Consider the following 17,026-nt stretch of genomic DNA (forward strand, 5'->3'; position numbering starts at 1 on the left):
GGTTTTGTAAAATCTGGCATTGTTAAGCAAACAACCAACAACTCAGGCTGGTCTGTGTCTTTTTAGGTTCATCTGGTTGTCATTGATGAAAGTATTTTCCATCTGGCCAAAACACAAGATAACTATATTAGCACAGATTGGGACTGGTCAAAGAAACTATTTCATTGTGTTCCAACATGAATACCTTGGTCACATGCATAAGTACCAGTGCTGCAGGTTTTTGGGTTGTCCGGCCTCATGGAGGGTCGTGCAGGGGAGCGGCTGCATCGTAAAAGGAGCGCAGGTGTGTCTTGCTGTTCCCTTTAGACTCATACGGCGACCTCAAGGGACGCCATGAAACCAGAACAAACTATTGTCTTACACGTGGTAAGTGTGAAGTTGCCATAAGGATAATGGACGCACTTATGAGGTTCGCGTCATTAGTTGGTGCCCTTATGCCACGCTCTAGTTGTTAGTGCGGTGCGTGCACTGGCCCCTGTGGACTCAAATGTTGCACATATGGGGTGCGTGCACGTGATACGTAAGTGTCCGTAGGATATCCACACAAACTGCCCCTTGATTGTCTAATTTCTGAATGTCAGGCTGCACGCAAAGAGTGCGCACGTATCACGTGAACAGCACTGACGGGCTGCTTGCAGGACTCACACTTACCACTTACTGTATAACTTTTGTTCACTACAACCTTGATCCCTCTAGCGAGATGAACGTTTTCTCGCTAGAGGGATCAAAGAAAGTTTGACCATTTTTCACCTGTGAGCTCGTAAGCTCGCCCGTAAGGGCAGTTGGTCCCAACAAGGGGATGTTTCCCCTACATCTCTCTATTGTAATTATATTAAAATCATTTCAAACTTGTAAGTCACAAGGTGGTAAACCACAAAACGTTCTCCAACATGAAGGTCATTTCCACAACAAAACTGAAAACAACATCGGAAAAAAAATGGTTCTGTTTCTTTTCTGCTTTTGTCTTCGTTTTTTTCCCACTTTTTTTTTAATATAAAACATATTTCCTTTGAAGTTTAAGGTATTTTCTTTTTTAAAGTTTCTTCTTTTTATCTATTGATACTAATCCATTTGCATTGATGCAATAAATTGGATTCATGCTGGTAAAAAAGCTTCCTAACATGATAAGATTACACAAAGATAATGAATTGTTAGTTAGTTCATTTACTTAGACGTATCTCATTAACTTACTGAAAAATAAGGCCTTATTGGAAAAAAATTACACATCTTTATGCATATGTTTTTCCAGAAATGAACAAACTTCATGACATTGTCCATACCTCAGTACCCAAAAATATCACTCCTCCGATTCCTCTTCAAATTATGCCACATCTTATGATCATCAGTTCCACTTTGCTTATGACTTATGAATTATTGAAAGAAATGATGAATTTCTCTCTCAGACATTAATCACTACAGTTCAACAGCATGAGTCACTATTCTGAAAGACATCTGGATGCAACTTGTTATCTCGCAGTTCTGTCACGGCAACCATGCATAGCGTAGCGCTGCGGCGTGTCGCACAAGTCAGAAGAGTTAATAATTAAAGGATAATAAGTTTGACAGAACACTTTCCATTGTCTGATTTTGATGCTGTATTGAAACTTTAAAAATTAACAGATTCAGATGACTTCATAAAACAAAATGACAAGAACTGAAAGTTTGGATGAAGATAAAAGTGTTTGGCAGCAAAAATTTAAGGAGTTGAATACGAAAGAACAATAATAAGGAATATTTACACTTGAAATTGTACAAAACCTACTTTTATTTTACAAATTTGTTTTATTTTGCTGCTAAATTTGACTGATTGATTCTTGGTATTTACTTTTCCTTTTTAGTTCTGAAATTGTACTTACTACATATACAAATACCTGTGTTTCTGCATTGTTACTTGTAAAAAAAAAAAGCAATAAATCTAAATCTATTCTAAATCTAATCTAAATATGATGGTTATCATATATGAAAACTAATGCAAAAGTCCAGTGACAGGGTCATTTCTAAGAATATGTCATTTGAAAAGGATTTTTTCTATCAGATAAGCAGTGAAAGGGCGGACTGCCTTTTGTTGGAGTCCCTCTTTAAGTGGGGGGGGGCTCCAGAACAGGCAGTGCCGTTCATGGAGTTGATCATTCACTTTCTTGCTCAACAATACAACTAGTAATTGTGCAAAAACGTCAATCAAGTTAATAAATCACAGTTGCTCTATTAGAAATGGAAAAGTTCTACTTATGCAATTCTGATTAAAATATCATTTAGGACCTTTAACTTCAGTTTCTTCATTCAGTTACTTTTTTGTGCCTAAAATATCTTAATTGTATTACTTCATGTTGCTCAAAATTGGAGTAGAAGCCAGGGGGAATGTGGAGCAAAGGGCTGTTTGGAGCTGTCTCCTGCCTTCCTGTATGTTGTCAGTGATCCACGCTCACATTCGTAAGGCGCAAAATTGCACAAAATTGTCATTTAAGGCAAATTTCAGCTAAAAAACGCTTCCCTCTGCTCCTGGAAAGTTCTGACTGGGAGCTCTCTCTCAGTGGGGAGTTTCATTTAGAAACGCCGGTACGAAAGGACATTTTATCTTTGGGTACAGCTATTTAAAGACTCTGTTTTGCTATTCACAAAAGTCCAAAGACCGGAGAGAGTGCTGCACAGGGAGGTGCTGGGAGAAAGCTGGAGGACGGAGAGGGGAGAAGGGAGGGTGAGGAAGCAGAGGGAGGGATGGGAGAGACCGGCCTTTTGGGTTTCTCATTAGTTCAGCGTGGTTCTCCCTTTCAGTTTTTTTTTTTTTTTCTTTAAACGCCCGCCCACCAACCATTATCAGCACCGGCCTTATATATGCAGCCTGATGCTGTTGTTTACGATTACACACACTTTGCAGCTCAAACCGTCACACAGCCACCACCATGAGGGAGTTCAAGAGCAAAGATTTTTGGAGGGCCGTTCTAGCCGAACTGGTCGGCATGGCCTTCTTTATTTTTCTCAGCATCTCTGCAGCCATTGGAAACTCCAACAACGCCAACCCAGACCAGGAGGTGAAGGTGTCGCTGACCTTTGGATTAGCCATCGCCACTCTGGCCCAGAGCTTAGGCCACATCAGTGGAGCCCACCTGAATCCCGCCGTCACCCTTGGCATGCTTGCCAGCTGCCAGATCAGCGTCTTCAAGGCAGTCATGTACATAGTGGCTCAGATGCTGGGTTCAGCCCTCGCCAGCGGCATCGTTTACGGGACGCGTCCTTCCAACACCAGCGCCCTAGGGCTCAACTCTGTGAGTAAAACTTTTTATATCCCCTTTTCTTGACAGCAGAATTTGTTTACCTAAATAGGATGCACGACAGCATGGAGAGGTCGCCATCCTTTAAACGCACACCTGTCCACGTTGCATTTTAAGGACAGTGCATTTAAATGCAACGTGGAGAGGTGTGCAGGTAAAGGACGGCCCCTATAGACAGAACCACCGTTTTTTGTTTGGCAAAAAAAATCTATTAAAAACTTGTAGCTTCAGTGATTTTATGACTCTACTACTGCAATAATATGATAGCATCAAGATGTCAGCATAAAGCCAGTGAAGGGAAACTTTCCATTCTTTCCATTCCAATGTCTGAATTTTGTCCCCCCCCCCTAAAAACCCACAGCTTAACGGTGTCACCCCCAGCCAAGGAGTGGGCATTGAGCTTCTGGCCACCTTCCAGCTGGTGCTGTGTGTCATTGCAGTCACTGATAAAAGGAGGCGTGACGTCATGGGCTCTGCACCCCTGGCCATTGGCCTCTCAGTTTGCCTGGGACATTTGGCAGCTGTAAGTTACACCATCCCCAAAAATGTTTGTTCAAGATTGACCCCAGTGGATTTTAGTGTGGTCCACCAGGTGAATAAACCGCCTTTCATTGCTCCAGAATGACTTCATGTCTTTTTTTTTTTTTGTGATCATAGATCAGCTACACAGGCTGTGGCATCAATCCCGCCCGCTCCTTTGGCCCAGCTTTGATCCTGAACGATTTTACGGACCACTGGGTAAGTTGGAGGGAGAATGAGCCCCAGCAGACCTCAGACAGCTGAATGTGGGCTATTTAGCAAACCCAAGTAACTCACTACACACATAAGTTAATCAGTGTTTGTGGCATTTCTGTGACACAGTAAGGACTTGAACGTTACAAAGTCAGTGCAAAAGCTGATATGAGTTATCTGTCCTAGGTGTACTGGGTGGGCCCGATGTGTGGTGGTGTAGCGGCGGCTCTGGTGTACGATTTCCTGCTGTCCCCCAAGTTTGATGACTTCCCTGATCGCATGAAGGTCCTAGTCAGCGGTCCAGTGGGAGACTACGATGTAAATGGAGGAAACGAGTCTGCGACTGTGGAGATGTCTTCAAAGTAGCTGCAGTTGTTTTTTCCCCCCACGTCCTTGTAAATGTCTATACTAAAAAAAAAATCAATATGTACAAATTTAAAATTCAAAAGCTTTGAAATTTAGTGCAGAGTTTTAACGTTGTTTTGAAAAAAACCAAGGAGGATTGTCGTCTACGGGTCAGCTAGAGAGGCTGTCTAAAGTCACTCCTTTTATCAACGCAGCACAAGCTCTTTATCAAACCGCTGCTGAAGTTTGAAACCCCGGGCGGGACGTTTGCTGATCCTTTTTCTCCATATCAGTATTGTATGTTGAAGCCTATTTTGTATATTACCTGTTTCACTTATTCTTATTCCTGATGGATATTATATTGTGTGCACTCTTTTGTCTAAAGTTTTTTACGTAAAATAAAACACAATGTGAGAATTTGTTGTTGTCGTTTCATTTATTATTCAAATTTTCTTTAATGTTTTTTGTAATACTATGAATTCATCCCAAACACAAAAACTGCATGACATAACATGCAAAAAGTTACCAACAACCTGATAGAGTTCCTAGAAACACACAACTCTCAGCTGTAAGTTTATGATCTGTCAGATTAGATTATGCACGAGTGATTATGAAAATAAAACACAGCCAAAGAAATGATCCGCCTTACTCACGACTGCCCTTACGGACGGATACGGGCCTGCACAAAATTTGAGTGAACCTGTAGAGTGAAATAAAAAATGTTAATGAACATTCTTTTAGAGAACACTTATGCAACACGTAAGGGTGAAATAGGTGGGAAGCAGGTGAACGCTAAGGACTGCACAGGGAACCTTGTTGGTGCAATAGATAAGTGCGTGCTCCTTGCTCCTTGTCTAATCAGGAAATTAGACAGATTGTAGTTCATGTGGACATCTTACAGGGGTCCCACGGGCACGTATTTATCACATGCACAGCTCATGCATGCAGCATTAGTGCACAGTCAGTAAGGAGCCGGAATTTTTTACCCCGCTGATGACTAGAGTGTGGTGTAAAGACATCGTACGACAGCATCACGCTTGCGTCATAAGTCAATCAGTTTTTTATTTAAAAAGCAGCGCAAAGCGCGTTACAATTAAAACAGACAAAAAAATTAATTAAATTAAAACCAACCCACACCTATGCCCCCCCCCCCCCCCCCCCTTATTGACAAATACACCCCACACAGAATGCATACGGGATAAAACCATGACTGTCATTCTAAACGAGACATATGGTTTGGCTCTGCTGTGAGGAGACAGTATATGGGCATCTCTGTACACCAGGAGCCAGCACAGCCACAGGACATCACCACAGTGCCCACCCACACCAGACAGCAACAGGGTCCACTCCACAGCCGTGAAACTGCAATGGTATTCCCCCAAGCAAGGGCGAGCACCTTGGGAACAACCCCAGACCAAACTGCCAAGCCCTGGAAAAAAAGATGGACACACTGTAAAGTGCATGTAACTGACTTTTTTCCCCTACAAATATTTCAAGTCACACTTACCACATGCATGACAATGGTACGTTCCAATTGTCATGACGTCCCTTAAGGTGGCCACATGAAACACAAGGGAACTGTTTGTATTTGTAACCATCTTTACGTGTGTTTTACTTAAAATGTCTGAGTAGGTCTTATTGGGGTTTTCTCTGCTTTAAGCAGCTTTTATTATTTCTCTGGTTTTATCTTGTTTTAACGATGTGAAGCACTTTATGAGTTGCTCTCTGCAAAGATTTACTTACTTACCTGAACCACTCCTCTCTATGACCCTCCACGGGCCCGGACAACCCAAAACCCACAGCACCTGTACGGGTCGATCACTGTACGTGTGCATGTCATCAAGGCTCTACCTGATGCTGCTCAAAAATGAAACCTGAGATAACAGGCGTCATAACACCAGAGAGTGTCGAGAAAAATGTATTCTAAATCACCTTACTGCATCATTTTGTGTTCTTTCAGTTCAGTCAAATTGGTTCAATTATTTTCTCCGAATAAAGTACATTTTTTTATGAAGTGACAGTTCGCTCGCGTCTTTTCTGAGCCCTCCTCAAGGTTGTGGGGGCGCTGCTGCCCCATCAGCCACCCAGATAGCAGCAGGAGACTTTTTGGACAGCTCACCGGTCGACTAAAGGACTTCACAGATGCACACTAGCGTGTGATTCGTGAAGAGTAACTCATCAACTGAGCATGCAACGAAAGAAAGAAAGAAAAACCTGCAGAAGCACACGAGGCAGCCACAAACCTTTGGACTGCAGAGGGAAGTCAGGACACCTGCTGGAAATCCATGCTGGCACATTTAAGCCTCTCACAGAAACACCTCCACTGGGGAAACAGCCATAAGGGGATACTTCACTGACTCACCGCTTCACCAGCTGAAGCATTATGTTCATCCCTGACAGAGTAAGCTGATGTTAAGCCTCCTAAGAAGGGGCATTTTGAAAACTGCCGCGCGGCAGAGGAAACGGCAACGATCTGACTGTGAGGAGTCTCAGCGAAAACACACCCTGAGGAACAGAGGCAACAAAGAAGCATCTCCTCAGTCTGCAAACTTCAAATAGGGTTGACACTGCTTGAACTTCAGGGATGCTGGGGGAGATGGATGTTTATATTTCAATTTGAATCTGCCTAAAGCAGCTAAGTGAGAAATCCTAAAACTATGATCACTCATCTCTGCATAGGAAAGATCCTTCAGAAAGTATGCCTAAAAAAGAATGATCACATTAGCAAAAAAAAATAAAGAAAAACGAGAGTTTAAAGACCCACTCCTATCATCTCTTTGAGCTTTTTAAACCCGTCCCCAGTGGTCTTTAAATTATGATCACAGAGTTCCCATGTTTCACATTGGGTAAAATATGTGAAGGATTATGTCTTCAAGGCTGCAATTCTCCTCACTAAACACTTTCACACTTTTCTCTCATAGTTCCAACCTTTCCAGTTTTATAGAATAAAAACAAACGTTTGATTACGATCAAAGATTTATTTAAATTTGGCAAACTGAATACATTTTGTACTGGCAACACGGCACAGATAACATCGATTGACAACAGCTAGACAGGATGCAGAACACAGTGCGAAAAAAAAGAAAATTGTGCAAAAGGACACGGAAGGAAATGCACAAAACAGCAACTGAGGAAGGTGAACCGCAGTGTAGTGAGGGAACACTGTATGCTGTTTTTATACTATACTAGATATTCCCTCATTCACCCATGACGGAGAGTTCTCTGCTTTCATGCTCTTCCACCTTACGGCCCCTCATAACCTATATTATAACGGTGCAACACAAATGGCGGGCTGTACTGGAGCTATCCAGACGTACACTTTGGAGCCAGCTCAGACGAGGAAGAACAAGACGTACACAGAGCCAACGGCCTACAAGTTGATGCATCAGAACGGCTTGTGGCCCGCCCAGCATAGTGTCTATGCAACAAAGAGTTTTTTGAAACTGTATTTTTTCGTCTGATTCTGATTCACGGAGATTTGGATTTAAAAAAAAAAAAACCTCAGAAGTGTAATATTTAGCTTAAATTTCTTAAAATATGTCGTCCATCATCAGAAAAATGCCAAAAGAACATGTTAAAAACACAATTTTTGTCGTAGAGAGTCTTTGAGAGTGCTGTTTAGTAAAGCTGTGGTACAATTTTCACTCTCAGCAATCTCTTCTATCCTCTCTTCTTCTCTGTTTTCCCTTTTAGACTCTAAATTTGCAGCCAAAACAAAGATGCTGGGAAATTCTAGGACCGGCTCAGATGCTAATCCATGGTTGTGTCTTATTTCCTTCACTACTCACTATAGAGTGCACTATATGTCGCATTCGCCATTTTGTAGCGCTGTCCGAATCCACAATTCCAAATTCCAGAGCCCTAGAAGTTTCCCAGAAGTCTCTGTGAAACACCAGTGTGCATCATCGATGCTCACCAGATCACACATAAAAATATTAAAACGAATATAGACCACAATGCATTGCGTCTGAACAATCTTTGTGTGTATTTTTTAAATAAACCATCAACGTGTTTATCTTCAGAAGACAGTCTCATAAATAATCGTCGCAAAACACACATATCAACTAAATTTTAACTTTGTGAATCGATGACGTCATATCCGCCGTTTAAAAAAACAATTAAATAGTAGTGAGCTTGGTGTCCGAATTGCTTTTAAAATCCAGGGCACTACATAGAGCTGCACTATATAGTTTTTTAGTAGTTAGGGGTTAGGGTAGGAATTCGGACACAGCCCATGTGTGCGTGTCATGATATTTTTTACATCCTGCAATTGGCACCACATCAGTACACATGTTGTTTTCCAAGGAGCCGTTTTCTTGGAACCACACACAACAGTTTTATGGGTCCTGTCAGTTCCTTCTTTGGCGCAGCCCGTCTGAAGGAAGTCCGAGTTTTTCTTGGAATTCCACGTCCCTGTTTCGTGGAATCCTGCTCCTTTTGGCTCCACCTCCTTGTTACTCTGCCAAATTGTTAAGAAAAATCAAATTATATCACAGTGTTAAAGCACCAAAGCATTAAGAATCATGTTTGCCACAGAAAATGTGCAGCCTTTTTGCTGACTCTGTCTTTTGCCTGTGAGAGCGGCCTTTTACAAGAAGAGTTGATGTCATCAAGGGTGGTAACAGACCATCAGCATTTCTGCGAAAAATGTGAAGGGAATTCTGTGTTAGCTGGATAATATGTGATCGGGAGCTTTACTTAAGGGAAAAGCTGTGAGGCCAGCAGATGTGTTTTCCTCTGTGGAACAAGTGCATGAAGGACTGTAATCTCCAGACTAACTTTTTTCTTTTAATCCAGATTGAGGATCTTGTGCTGCAGAGGGATTCAGTGAGCAACACACACATGACGTCAGGTTGTTAAACCATTTTTTGGGCTTGCTGTGGCACTTTAATGTAAAATGTATCAAAGGAGGACCTCATTTTTAAAGTTGCACTTAAAGCTTTACTCCTTACTGCTTTTGATTTAGAGGAGGGCCTGGTTTCTTTTGTGAAAAAAATGTAAAACTCCAGTCTCTAACCGTTTTGCATTTGGTGTTTTTGTTCTCTTTGTCCGTTTTACTCTTTAAAAGCTGAGGCGGATAAGGTTCATGGATGATTGGTGACCGTTGAGACCACGAGCTGCTCCCACTCGCACAGGATACAGAGTAAGTTTTTTTAGCCGGAAACCTTCCCGAGTCAAAGCTTTCACAGCATTTGATCAAACAATTACTTTGTCTGTTTTAATATCAAGTCAATAACAGTTACAATTGTGACATTTTGTTGATCCACATCCTAGTTGTCAAAGCTTTAGCCCCATAATAAAAATTGGTTCACTAATCAGCGGGTCCTTTGCATGACACGTCACTTTGCATTAAGGTGCACAAAAAGAATAATTAACAGATGAGGACTGTGATATCAGAGTTAAGGAATTGCCTATTATAAATCACACACAAGGGAAAACTGTGAAAGGTATTCTAAATTATAGTCCTGTCATCTAAAGTAAAAAAGTATTTGTGTAGGAGCTGTGAGGTTAAGCCTGAAAATATTTTTTATTATTTTCATTTCTGTTCCCCGTTAAATGTTTAACCCTTTGAGTAAATCATAACTATTATTAAATCATTACTTATTGTAAAAAAGTCATTTATGACCAATATGTGATGATTAACTAACATTTAACTTTCATTTTCTGTCTACGACGTGGGTTAAAGTTTGTGGACCAAATGTCAATGGGCTGAAACTGAACTGAAGCCAAGTGATCACTATCAACAGGACAAATGGAGCAGAACATTTCAGAGCTTAAAACCAACCAGAGCTAAAGAAAATAGGATTTAACAGGCTCAAGAACTCGTACAAAGACAGGAAGCAGAACAGATCCAGCACTGATACTACCCTCTTTGACAAAAGCTCCATAAACCTTTACAAATCCTTTATTGTTGGTTAATTTTAGTTTATATTTAACATCAGTTTGATAAAAATGTAATGAATATCCCCTGAACATTGCATACATGAACTCAGGCAGAGAACATCTGCGGCTTTGCAATCGTACCACATGTGAAGGGGTGGGGCTCTGGGAATTGTAGTTTTTGGTTGATTTAAACAAATTTAGACTACAAAAATGGTTTTCTCAGAAGGATATGCATTCAATTGTTATTGATGCCAAAAACTAAAGTGTCTAAAAACTAAAACTGTGCGAAAAATCCCAGAGAAGAAACAAGTAACATCAGAAAAATAAAAGTTTAAAAACTCCCAGGGTAATACCAGTCTCACTTCTTTAGACTTTACTGAAAACGTTGTAAGATGACAATACTTTAAATATTACTAGCAAAGTGGACTTAATCATTTGCTTTGATGTTACATGAATTCTCCAGAAAAAGGTTTTGAGGAAACTTTTTTATTTATAATAACATTTTCAAGTCAAAATTTGTTACTTTACATCAGCGGCAGAGCTAGAGGGGGGCGAGGGGGGGCATCTTAAATCATTTTATATGGAGGGGGGGGCAGGTCTTTGGTAAGGTGGCAAGTGGGAACAGCAGAGTGGAAGGCCATTACTAAAATGTATGTATTTACTGTTGTAAAAGTTATTAATATTGATGGGATTGATTTTCACTATTTGTAACATCAATGATAGTAATATTGATTAAGGGGGCAAAGGTTTTTGCTGGGGGGGGGGCAGCTGCCCCCCTTTGCCCTCTATAGCTCCGCCTCTGCTTCACATTTTTTTATTCAGCAGATATAGGAAGACAAGTAATAAATAAGAATGACTAGGTGTATTAATAATGAATAAATAAATTTTGTATTTTTAATTTTATAAAAATTAACAAATTACCATATTAACAAAAAAATAATGTGAGTCGTCTCCTGGTCCGTAAATGTGTGAAACTGCTATTAGAACAAACTATTGAACAAAAAGACAAAGTGGACACTTTTAGACTTTTCAGCATTTGTGAATTTGACTTTCTGTTCTAAAAGGGCCTCCACCCTCCTGGGTGTGGTTGTCATGGACTTAACTACCTAAATGTTTCTCACTTGTCTCATAAACAAATAAGATGTTGTCACAACTGACCTGCTGTGACAACTGCAGGTCAGTTTTTCCAAATGTAACCTTTGATCAACTATTTTTGTCTTTTCTTGCACAATGTTTAGTTTATGTTCAACTCACCACCATCTGTTTTTCTGACTTTTATGATTCTACATGGAAATGTTACCTGTCGAAACTAAAATTTCGAATTCACTGATTTTTATCAAACTTACTTTTTAGTAGATGGTTACAGAATTATTCAGAATAAATCTACAAATGTGAAAAGTGCAGATATAGCCACACTGGACGCATGAATAAAAATTGGAGCTGTGCAGCACGCACGCCCCAGGCAGAAGGTGATGCTTCGAAAGGTTTCTTCCATCCTACAGGAAGACAATAGCAGAGTGACCCTTTGACCTCCCATGTCTTTCACACAGAGGAGCAGGAGGGGAGTCTCATTTCCTTGTTTTGAACCTGTAAGGTCCCATTTCCTACACACCGGCAAATGACTGATGTTGACATCAATGCCTTCAGTTCTGCCTGACATATTAAGTGTGCAGACTGAAAGACAGGAAACCATTTCTCATGACTTTTCAGTCCAGGGTGCCCTTCACACGTGGGATCTAAGACACAAAGTCGGACAAAAGCCACACAAAAAAAAAATTCTATTTTTATCAATTCAAAAAAAAAGAATTTAATGGGATTATATACACAAAAAAGCTTATTTGCATTCAACTTGCTTCCAGATTAAATTCTGATTGAACCTGATTTGGTAAACACAGAAAGATATAAAACATTTTTTAAAATAACTACAGAAAATTCCACAATTTGCTTAACATTTACGTTTGCCTAATATTAAAGTTACACCTTCTTCAAAAGTTAAAATCAGTCGTCATACACTTGCCCCGCCATATGAAATGTTATCACAAAATGTGTTCTCTGCATGTGATCCAGGTTACCCTGAAAGGTTACTCTGGACACAAAAATCTTGAGAAAATCCAGCCCCTAGATGCTGAGCCTCATGCATTTTTAGAGTCTTTGGTATGACTCGGCCTGGACTTGAACTCGTGACCTTACAGCCAGAGGGCAGACGCTATACCACAAAGCCACTCTATGTTTAAAGCATCGTGGAAATGCAGCATAGGTTCTAAAATATTTATCTTGAATAATATTTATATAAAGGAATAAAATAATTTAAAATGTCTAAAAAAAAAAAAAAAAAATTCAATTAGATGACTTAATTTTTAAAAAAAAAAAGTAAAATACTGGTATGCCAACTAATTCATAGTATATAAAAATACAAAAGCATGGGTGGGATTATTGATGTACAAACGGAAACTTAACAGGCCTGTTTTCTTTGCAATTGAAGTTCTAATTTCAGCTTTAGTCACATTTATCCTTGTGAAAAAGTGTGTTCTCCTTCCTGCAGCCTGACTGTTGAAAATGAGTAAACTAGAAAATAAGACTACAGATTTTGTGGGGGTTTTAGAGACACTTTAGTGTCACGTGCACACCCGGTGTGTGCAGCAGTTGCACACAGTGAGTAAGGAGCCAGTAATCGCACCTCATCACGGCTAGAGTGCGGCGAAAAGACACCGGACAACAGCATTAAGTGTGTATAACTTACCTTAGGCCTACAAAAACTGCACTACACTAACCATATGCATGACAATGATATGCTCCATTTTCACGAGCGCCATGGTGCACGAGCCTCAACCTGGATGCAGCCAGATGTGCACGGCTTGTTGGAATTATTCGTGTAAATGGTGTCAATTTTAATCTCAAATTGAGCCACAAATGCAGGCCCCTCTTTTTTTATGCAAGCAACTGCTGACCTCTGCAACAAATGAAAGTCTGGAATCTGACAGCTAACACGAGCAAACTCTTGGATTTGTGCAGAATTAGTAAACTCCAAATGAATGATGAGCAAAGAGGTTTTTAAGGCTTTTAGCAGCTTTGGTCTTAAACTGTCACAACCTGTGTCTTTTTCTCCTAATTTAAGTGGAATGTAGAAGACGGGACACCCCAAACTGACTAAATATCCACTAAAACTGCAGGTTTTATTCTGTCTGCAGCTAAATGGAATCCACCCACATCCAGATTTTGGCCTCAAAGTCCGGTTCAGCTGGTTCCATGAGGGCTAACAAACTAACTGTGGGTGGGTTTCAATTAAGTTGGCCTTGCAGACCAGGTTGAACCAGCTCCATCCTTTGGACATGCAGTCCTTCAGGCCTCCTTTGATGATCTCTAGGTATGTTTTGTGGAGCGATATCATGGAAACCGCTCTCTTTGAACATATTGAGCTTATCTGTGTCCTGTTCTTTTGGTTCGTCAGGTTGGACCCGACGAGTGCCAGTAAGGCGGCAGCGCCGCCGTATAATTACCTGCTGGCATCCAGGAATGAGCTCTGAAAGAAGAAAAAGAAAAAAGGAGCCCTGCTGTGCCGTGACTCAGTCCTGGAAAATGAAACAGGAGGATGTTGGGGATGCAGAGTGATCAAAGGAGCTGGTCCGGGGAGAAAGGAGCACGGCATAATGCGGTATCAAATCAAGTACAAATTTTATAACACAAAGTTTCCTTTTCTCCCCGCTCGCACACCTGACCTGAAATCCTCTCAAACACATTTTCTGCTCCTTTTTCATCTTTCCTTTTTTCCCTCTGAATAGAAACCACTTCACTATAAATAGCAAAGCGTCCACATGTTTAACTTAGACATGACTTTGAAGTCAAGATGACAGAAGAAAAGAGCTCCTCTGTGTATTTTGCTCTCTACATTTCCCGCTGTATCACCTGTGCTCGAAAGAAGTTTTCAGTTTGAAGCAGCAGTTTGAACCGTCTGGTCAGCTGCCATATCATCTTAGATCTTAGATGCACACTTTCCTGATGCTTGAGGATACACACTTTAATGGGCATTCTGGTGTATTTTCACACTTCTTAAGACTTTGCTGATCAGAGGGACAGTTGTGAGGCTGCACCGTTTGCGTTGGGACGTCCCTGCCTGTTGTGTAACCTTGTTTTGCTCTGTGTGAGGGTTGCACTATGGCATGTCAAGACAAGAGTGCAGCAAAGTAAAGCTGCATGAGTCCGATCCATCAATATGCATGCAAGTCTGATTTTAGAGAAGAAAGCAGTTTATGTAGATGTCTTTTATGTGAAGGTGGTAATCCTTTGAGGACATTTGAATTCCATAATATGACAGTCATAAGATCAGATTTGATAGAATTTTTAGGAGGTTCTATTATTTTACTAATATAATTCCCATAACAGACCCACTGGTAAAGATAATGTTCCTTTCTTGTGGCATTTCTCTGATGATACAGAACATATATGTGGAAGATTTAGCTCAAAATTTCATTTTTGAGTATTTCTTTATTCCATTTGCTGTGAATCAGGAGCAGACGAGAGGATAACCTTGGAAACAGATCGTATTTGTGTCGTAGAAAATGCGCTTCCCGCTCCGCTCCATTCTGATGCATCCACTTGGAGACGGCTACATCCCTGTACGTCTGAGCCCGCTGCCAGGTTGGGGGTGTGAGAGGCTGTAAGCAGCACTTGTAAACAGAGAGCTGTCAGTTATGGGGTGATGGGAAGGGGGGGTGGAGATTCTCCTTGCCAATGGTCACAACTCGGAGGTGAATTTCTAATGAACTATTGCCGCTCTGCAGAAACTACGTTGTAGAAATTGTCAGGTGCTTATGGATTTTTGGCTAAAAACTGCATAATCATATATTAAAATAGATCCAAAAAATGATCAAAGTGGGTCTTTGATGTGTTAAGTGATCCAAATGGCTGTGATTTGAGTCCCGGTCCCCCTTTTGAATCCCATTTGTCCATCCTTAGCAGCGTCATGAAACACTGTTTGATTTGACACATTGAGGTTTTTGTAAATGTGTCACGCTGCATATCTGCTCTTTTGTTGCAGGTGTACCGGCCGAGGTCGATGTGTGCGGGCTTGTTAGCATCTCTTTGTGGCTCTGTTCTCTGTCTCCGTGCACATGGAGCTGCAGAGCTCCCATCGTTGTCTGGCTTAACGCTCCGACAGGAGAAAATAATGGGGCTGAAGCTGCTGGGGATGACAAAAGGGGCCAAAGCATTTGGAATGCCATGACATGTTTGTTCACTGTGAAGATGTTTCTGCTCTTAAATAAAAAAAAATATGCCGCACAGGAAGACATTTCTGTCGTTGTTTCCTACTATTTACTGTTTTTCATGCAATTGTTTTTACATTACTTAAAAGTAATTGTGCAGCAACTATCAATGTTTCCATATCTTCAGAGTAAGCTGCATGCATCACTCTTCAGTTATGAAGTTCTTTTCATGTCTGACTCATTCAGCTCCAAAGCTTTGGATCCCATAGTTGCACATGCAAGCAGTTTAAGTTCTCCATGCAAGAAAGACACGATTAGACATGGAGATTTCCCGTTTGGCCTTGTCACAAGAATGTCCTTTCTGCATCCACCCACACTGCCTCTCTCATGTCCCACTTTATGGCTGATGGATGTTTGATGGTCTGCACACCCCTGGCTAATCATTGAATTGCAATTAAGTGACTTCAGAATACACAACAGGCACTTTTCTTTCTGTTTCAAGAGAAGCCGCACAGTGTGAGAGCAATCCAACCCGGGCTGTTTAAACGGACGCATGTTACTGTCAGCTCAAGCACCAATCAGGATCACCGCTGCGCTTGGATGCACATCTGCTCAAATGATCATTAACAAAATGTCCCCAAGGAAAAAAGTGTTTGGTGTGAAGGTCCTGGCTTTGACACCTGCTGGGAGAAAGATTTACTCAGGTGGAGTTTTACTCTTATGTTCAAGTTAGGAAAAAAAAACTTTTAAAATGGTGCAGAGAATCAATTTAACACAATCCAGTCTGAATTTCGGCGTTTTTTTCTTTAACTTAACAATAAGTTTTGTCCATCTTGTATGACACTCACATGCTTTTAGGGTGAAATTTCCAAATCCAGTCATGTGACCTCAGACAGCCTGAAACCGTCTTTCTTTGTGAGCGTGACCTCGGAGGTCAGCGCATTGTGTTTAGCTGCTTGTTTTTAAGTTAATCCTCGGCATCACAGACAATGCTCCATTTGTTCCTCTTCGCTCATCTCGTCTGAGAGTTTTCATCAAATTATTTGGCTCTCATGTTGAACTTGATTAGTCCAAAGCTTGGCACCGAAAAGTGTTCGGCGCTCCACTGTTTCTCTAGACGAGGAAAACAAGCAGGGACGCTGACCTGGTTTGCACTAATTTTACCAAGGCAATTGTAGAAACTCAGAAAAATATTGCTTCATAATTTGTAAGTTTCCACTTTTTTTCCATTTTCTCCGCACAAAATTACATATTAGCCGAAAATAATGTCAAACAGTGTGAAATTCTAATATATGAACATTGAATGTGATTGTGAAGCAGCTCAGCCGTGCACAGAATGCTGCTGCTGTGCAGGAATGTGCAACAATAATCCAACCCAACGCTTTCACCTCCATCATTATTGATCCAGCAGCAGCTAAATGTGTTGGACTGATCCCCCGGTCGCTTTTCCACACTCACACAACCAGAAACAGCTTCATCCACAAACCTGTAACCTTTTTTTTTTGCAGAAGTTACTGAGAATTCTCCACAGACGACAGGAACTTTTGTTTTTACTCCAGTTCAGGTTCATCGAAACGCTAAATTAGACTCAATTAT

General features: G+C 40.9%; 1 protein-coding gene and 1 long non-coding RNA gene across 5 annotated transcripts; both read left to right on the plus strand.

Annotated features, from left to right (window-relative positions):
- Positions 1 to 2,838: 2,838 nt before the first annotated feature.
- Positions 2,839 to 4,763, plus strand: aqp1 (aquaporin 1 (Colton blood group)). Its single transcript, XM_011487012.3, has 4 exons — positions 2,839 to 3,263; positions 3,631 to 3,792; positions 3,927 to 4,007; positions 4,188 to 4,763. The coding sequence occupies exons 1-4, from the start codon at positions 2,901 to 2,903 to the stop codon at positions 4,365 to 4,367; spliced, it is 786 nt and encodes a 261-aa protein (XP_011485314.3). The 5' UTR covers positions 2,839 to 2,900; the 3' UTR covers positions 4,368 to 4,763.
- Positions 4,764 to 8,851: 4,088 nt separating this feature from the next.
- On the plus strand, positions 8,852 to 15,516 carry LOC105356276. 4 transcript variants are annotated; one of them, XR_002875083.1, is made up of 5 exons: positions 8,852 to 9,173; positions 9,415 to 9,489; positions 13,418 to 13,593; positions 13,678 to 13,881; positions 15,265 to 15,516. It is a non-coding gene; the product is annotated as an uncharacterized LOC105356276 (long non-coding RNA). The 4 variants fall into 4 exon arrangements; XR_910481.3 differs by having other exon boundaries at positions 8,853 to 9,198; XR_002292234.2 differs by having other exon boundaries at positions 8,852 to 9,489; positions 14,735 to 15,516.
- Positions 15,517 to 17,026: the final 1,510 nt, after the last annotated feature.

The sequence above is a fragment of the Oryzias latipes genome, chromosome 17, assembly GCF_002234675.1.
Source record: "Oryzias latipes chromosome 17, ASM223467v1".
Taxonomy (NCBI): domain Eukaryota; kingdom Metazoa; phylum Chordata; class Actinopteri; order Beloniformes; family Adrianichthyidae; genus Oryzias; species Oryzias latipes.

Bases quoted from the DNA above. Each gene is read 5' to 3' on its own strand.
- aqp1 (XM_011487012.3), top strand. From the start codon at position 2,901: ATGAGGGAGTTCAAGAGCAAAGATTTTTGGAGGGCCGTTCTAGCCGAA. The intron at 3,264-3,630 runs GTGAGTAAAACT...AAAAACCCACAG, and splicing joins GCGCCCTAGGGCTCAACTCT to CTTAACGGTGTCACCCCCAG. The intron at 4,008-4,187 runs GTAAGTTGGAGG...TATCTGTCCTAG, and splicing joins ACGATTTTACGGACCACTGG to GTGTACTGGGTGGGCCCGAT.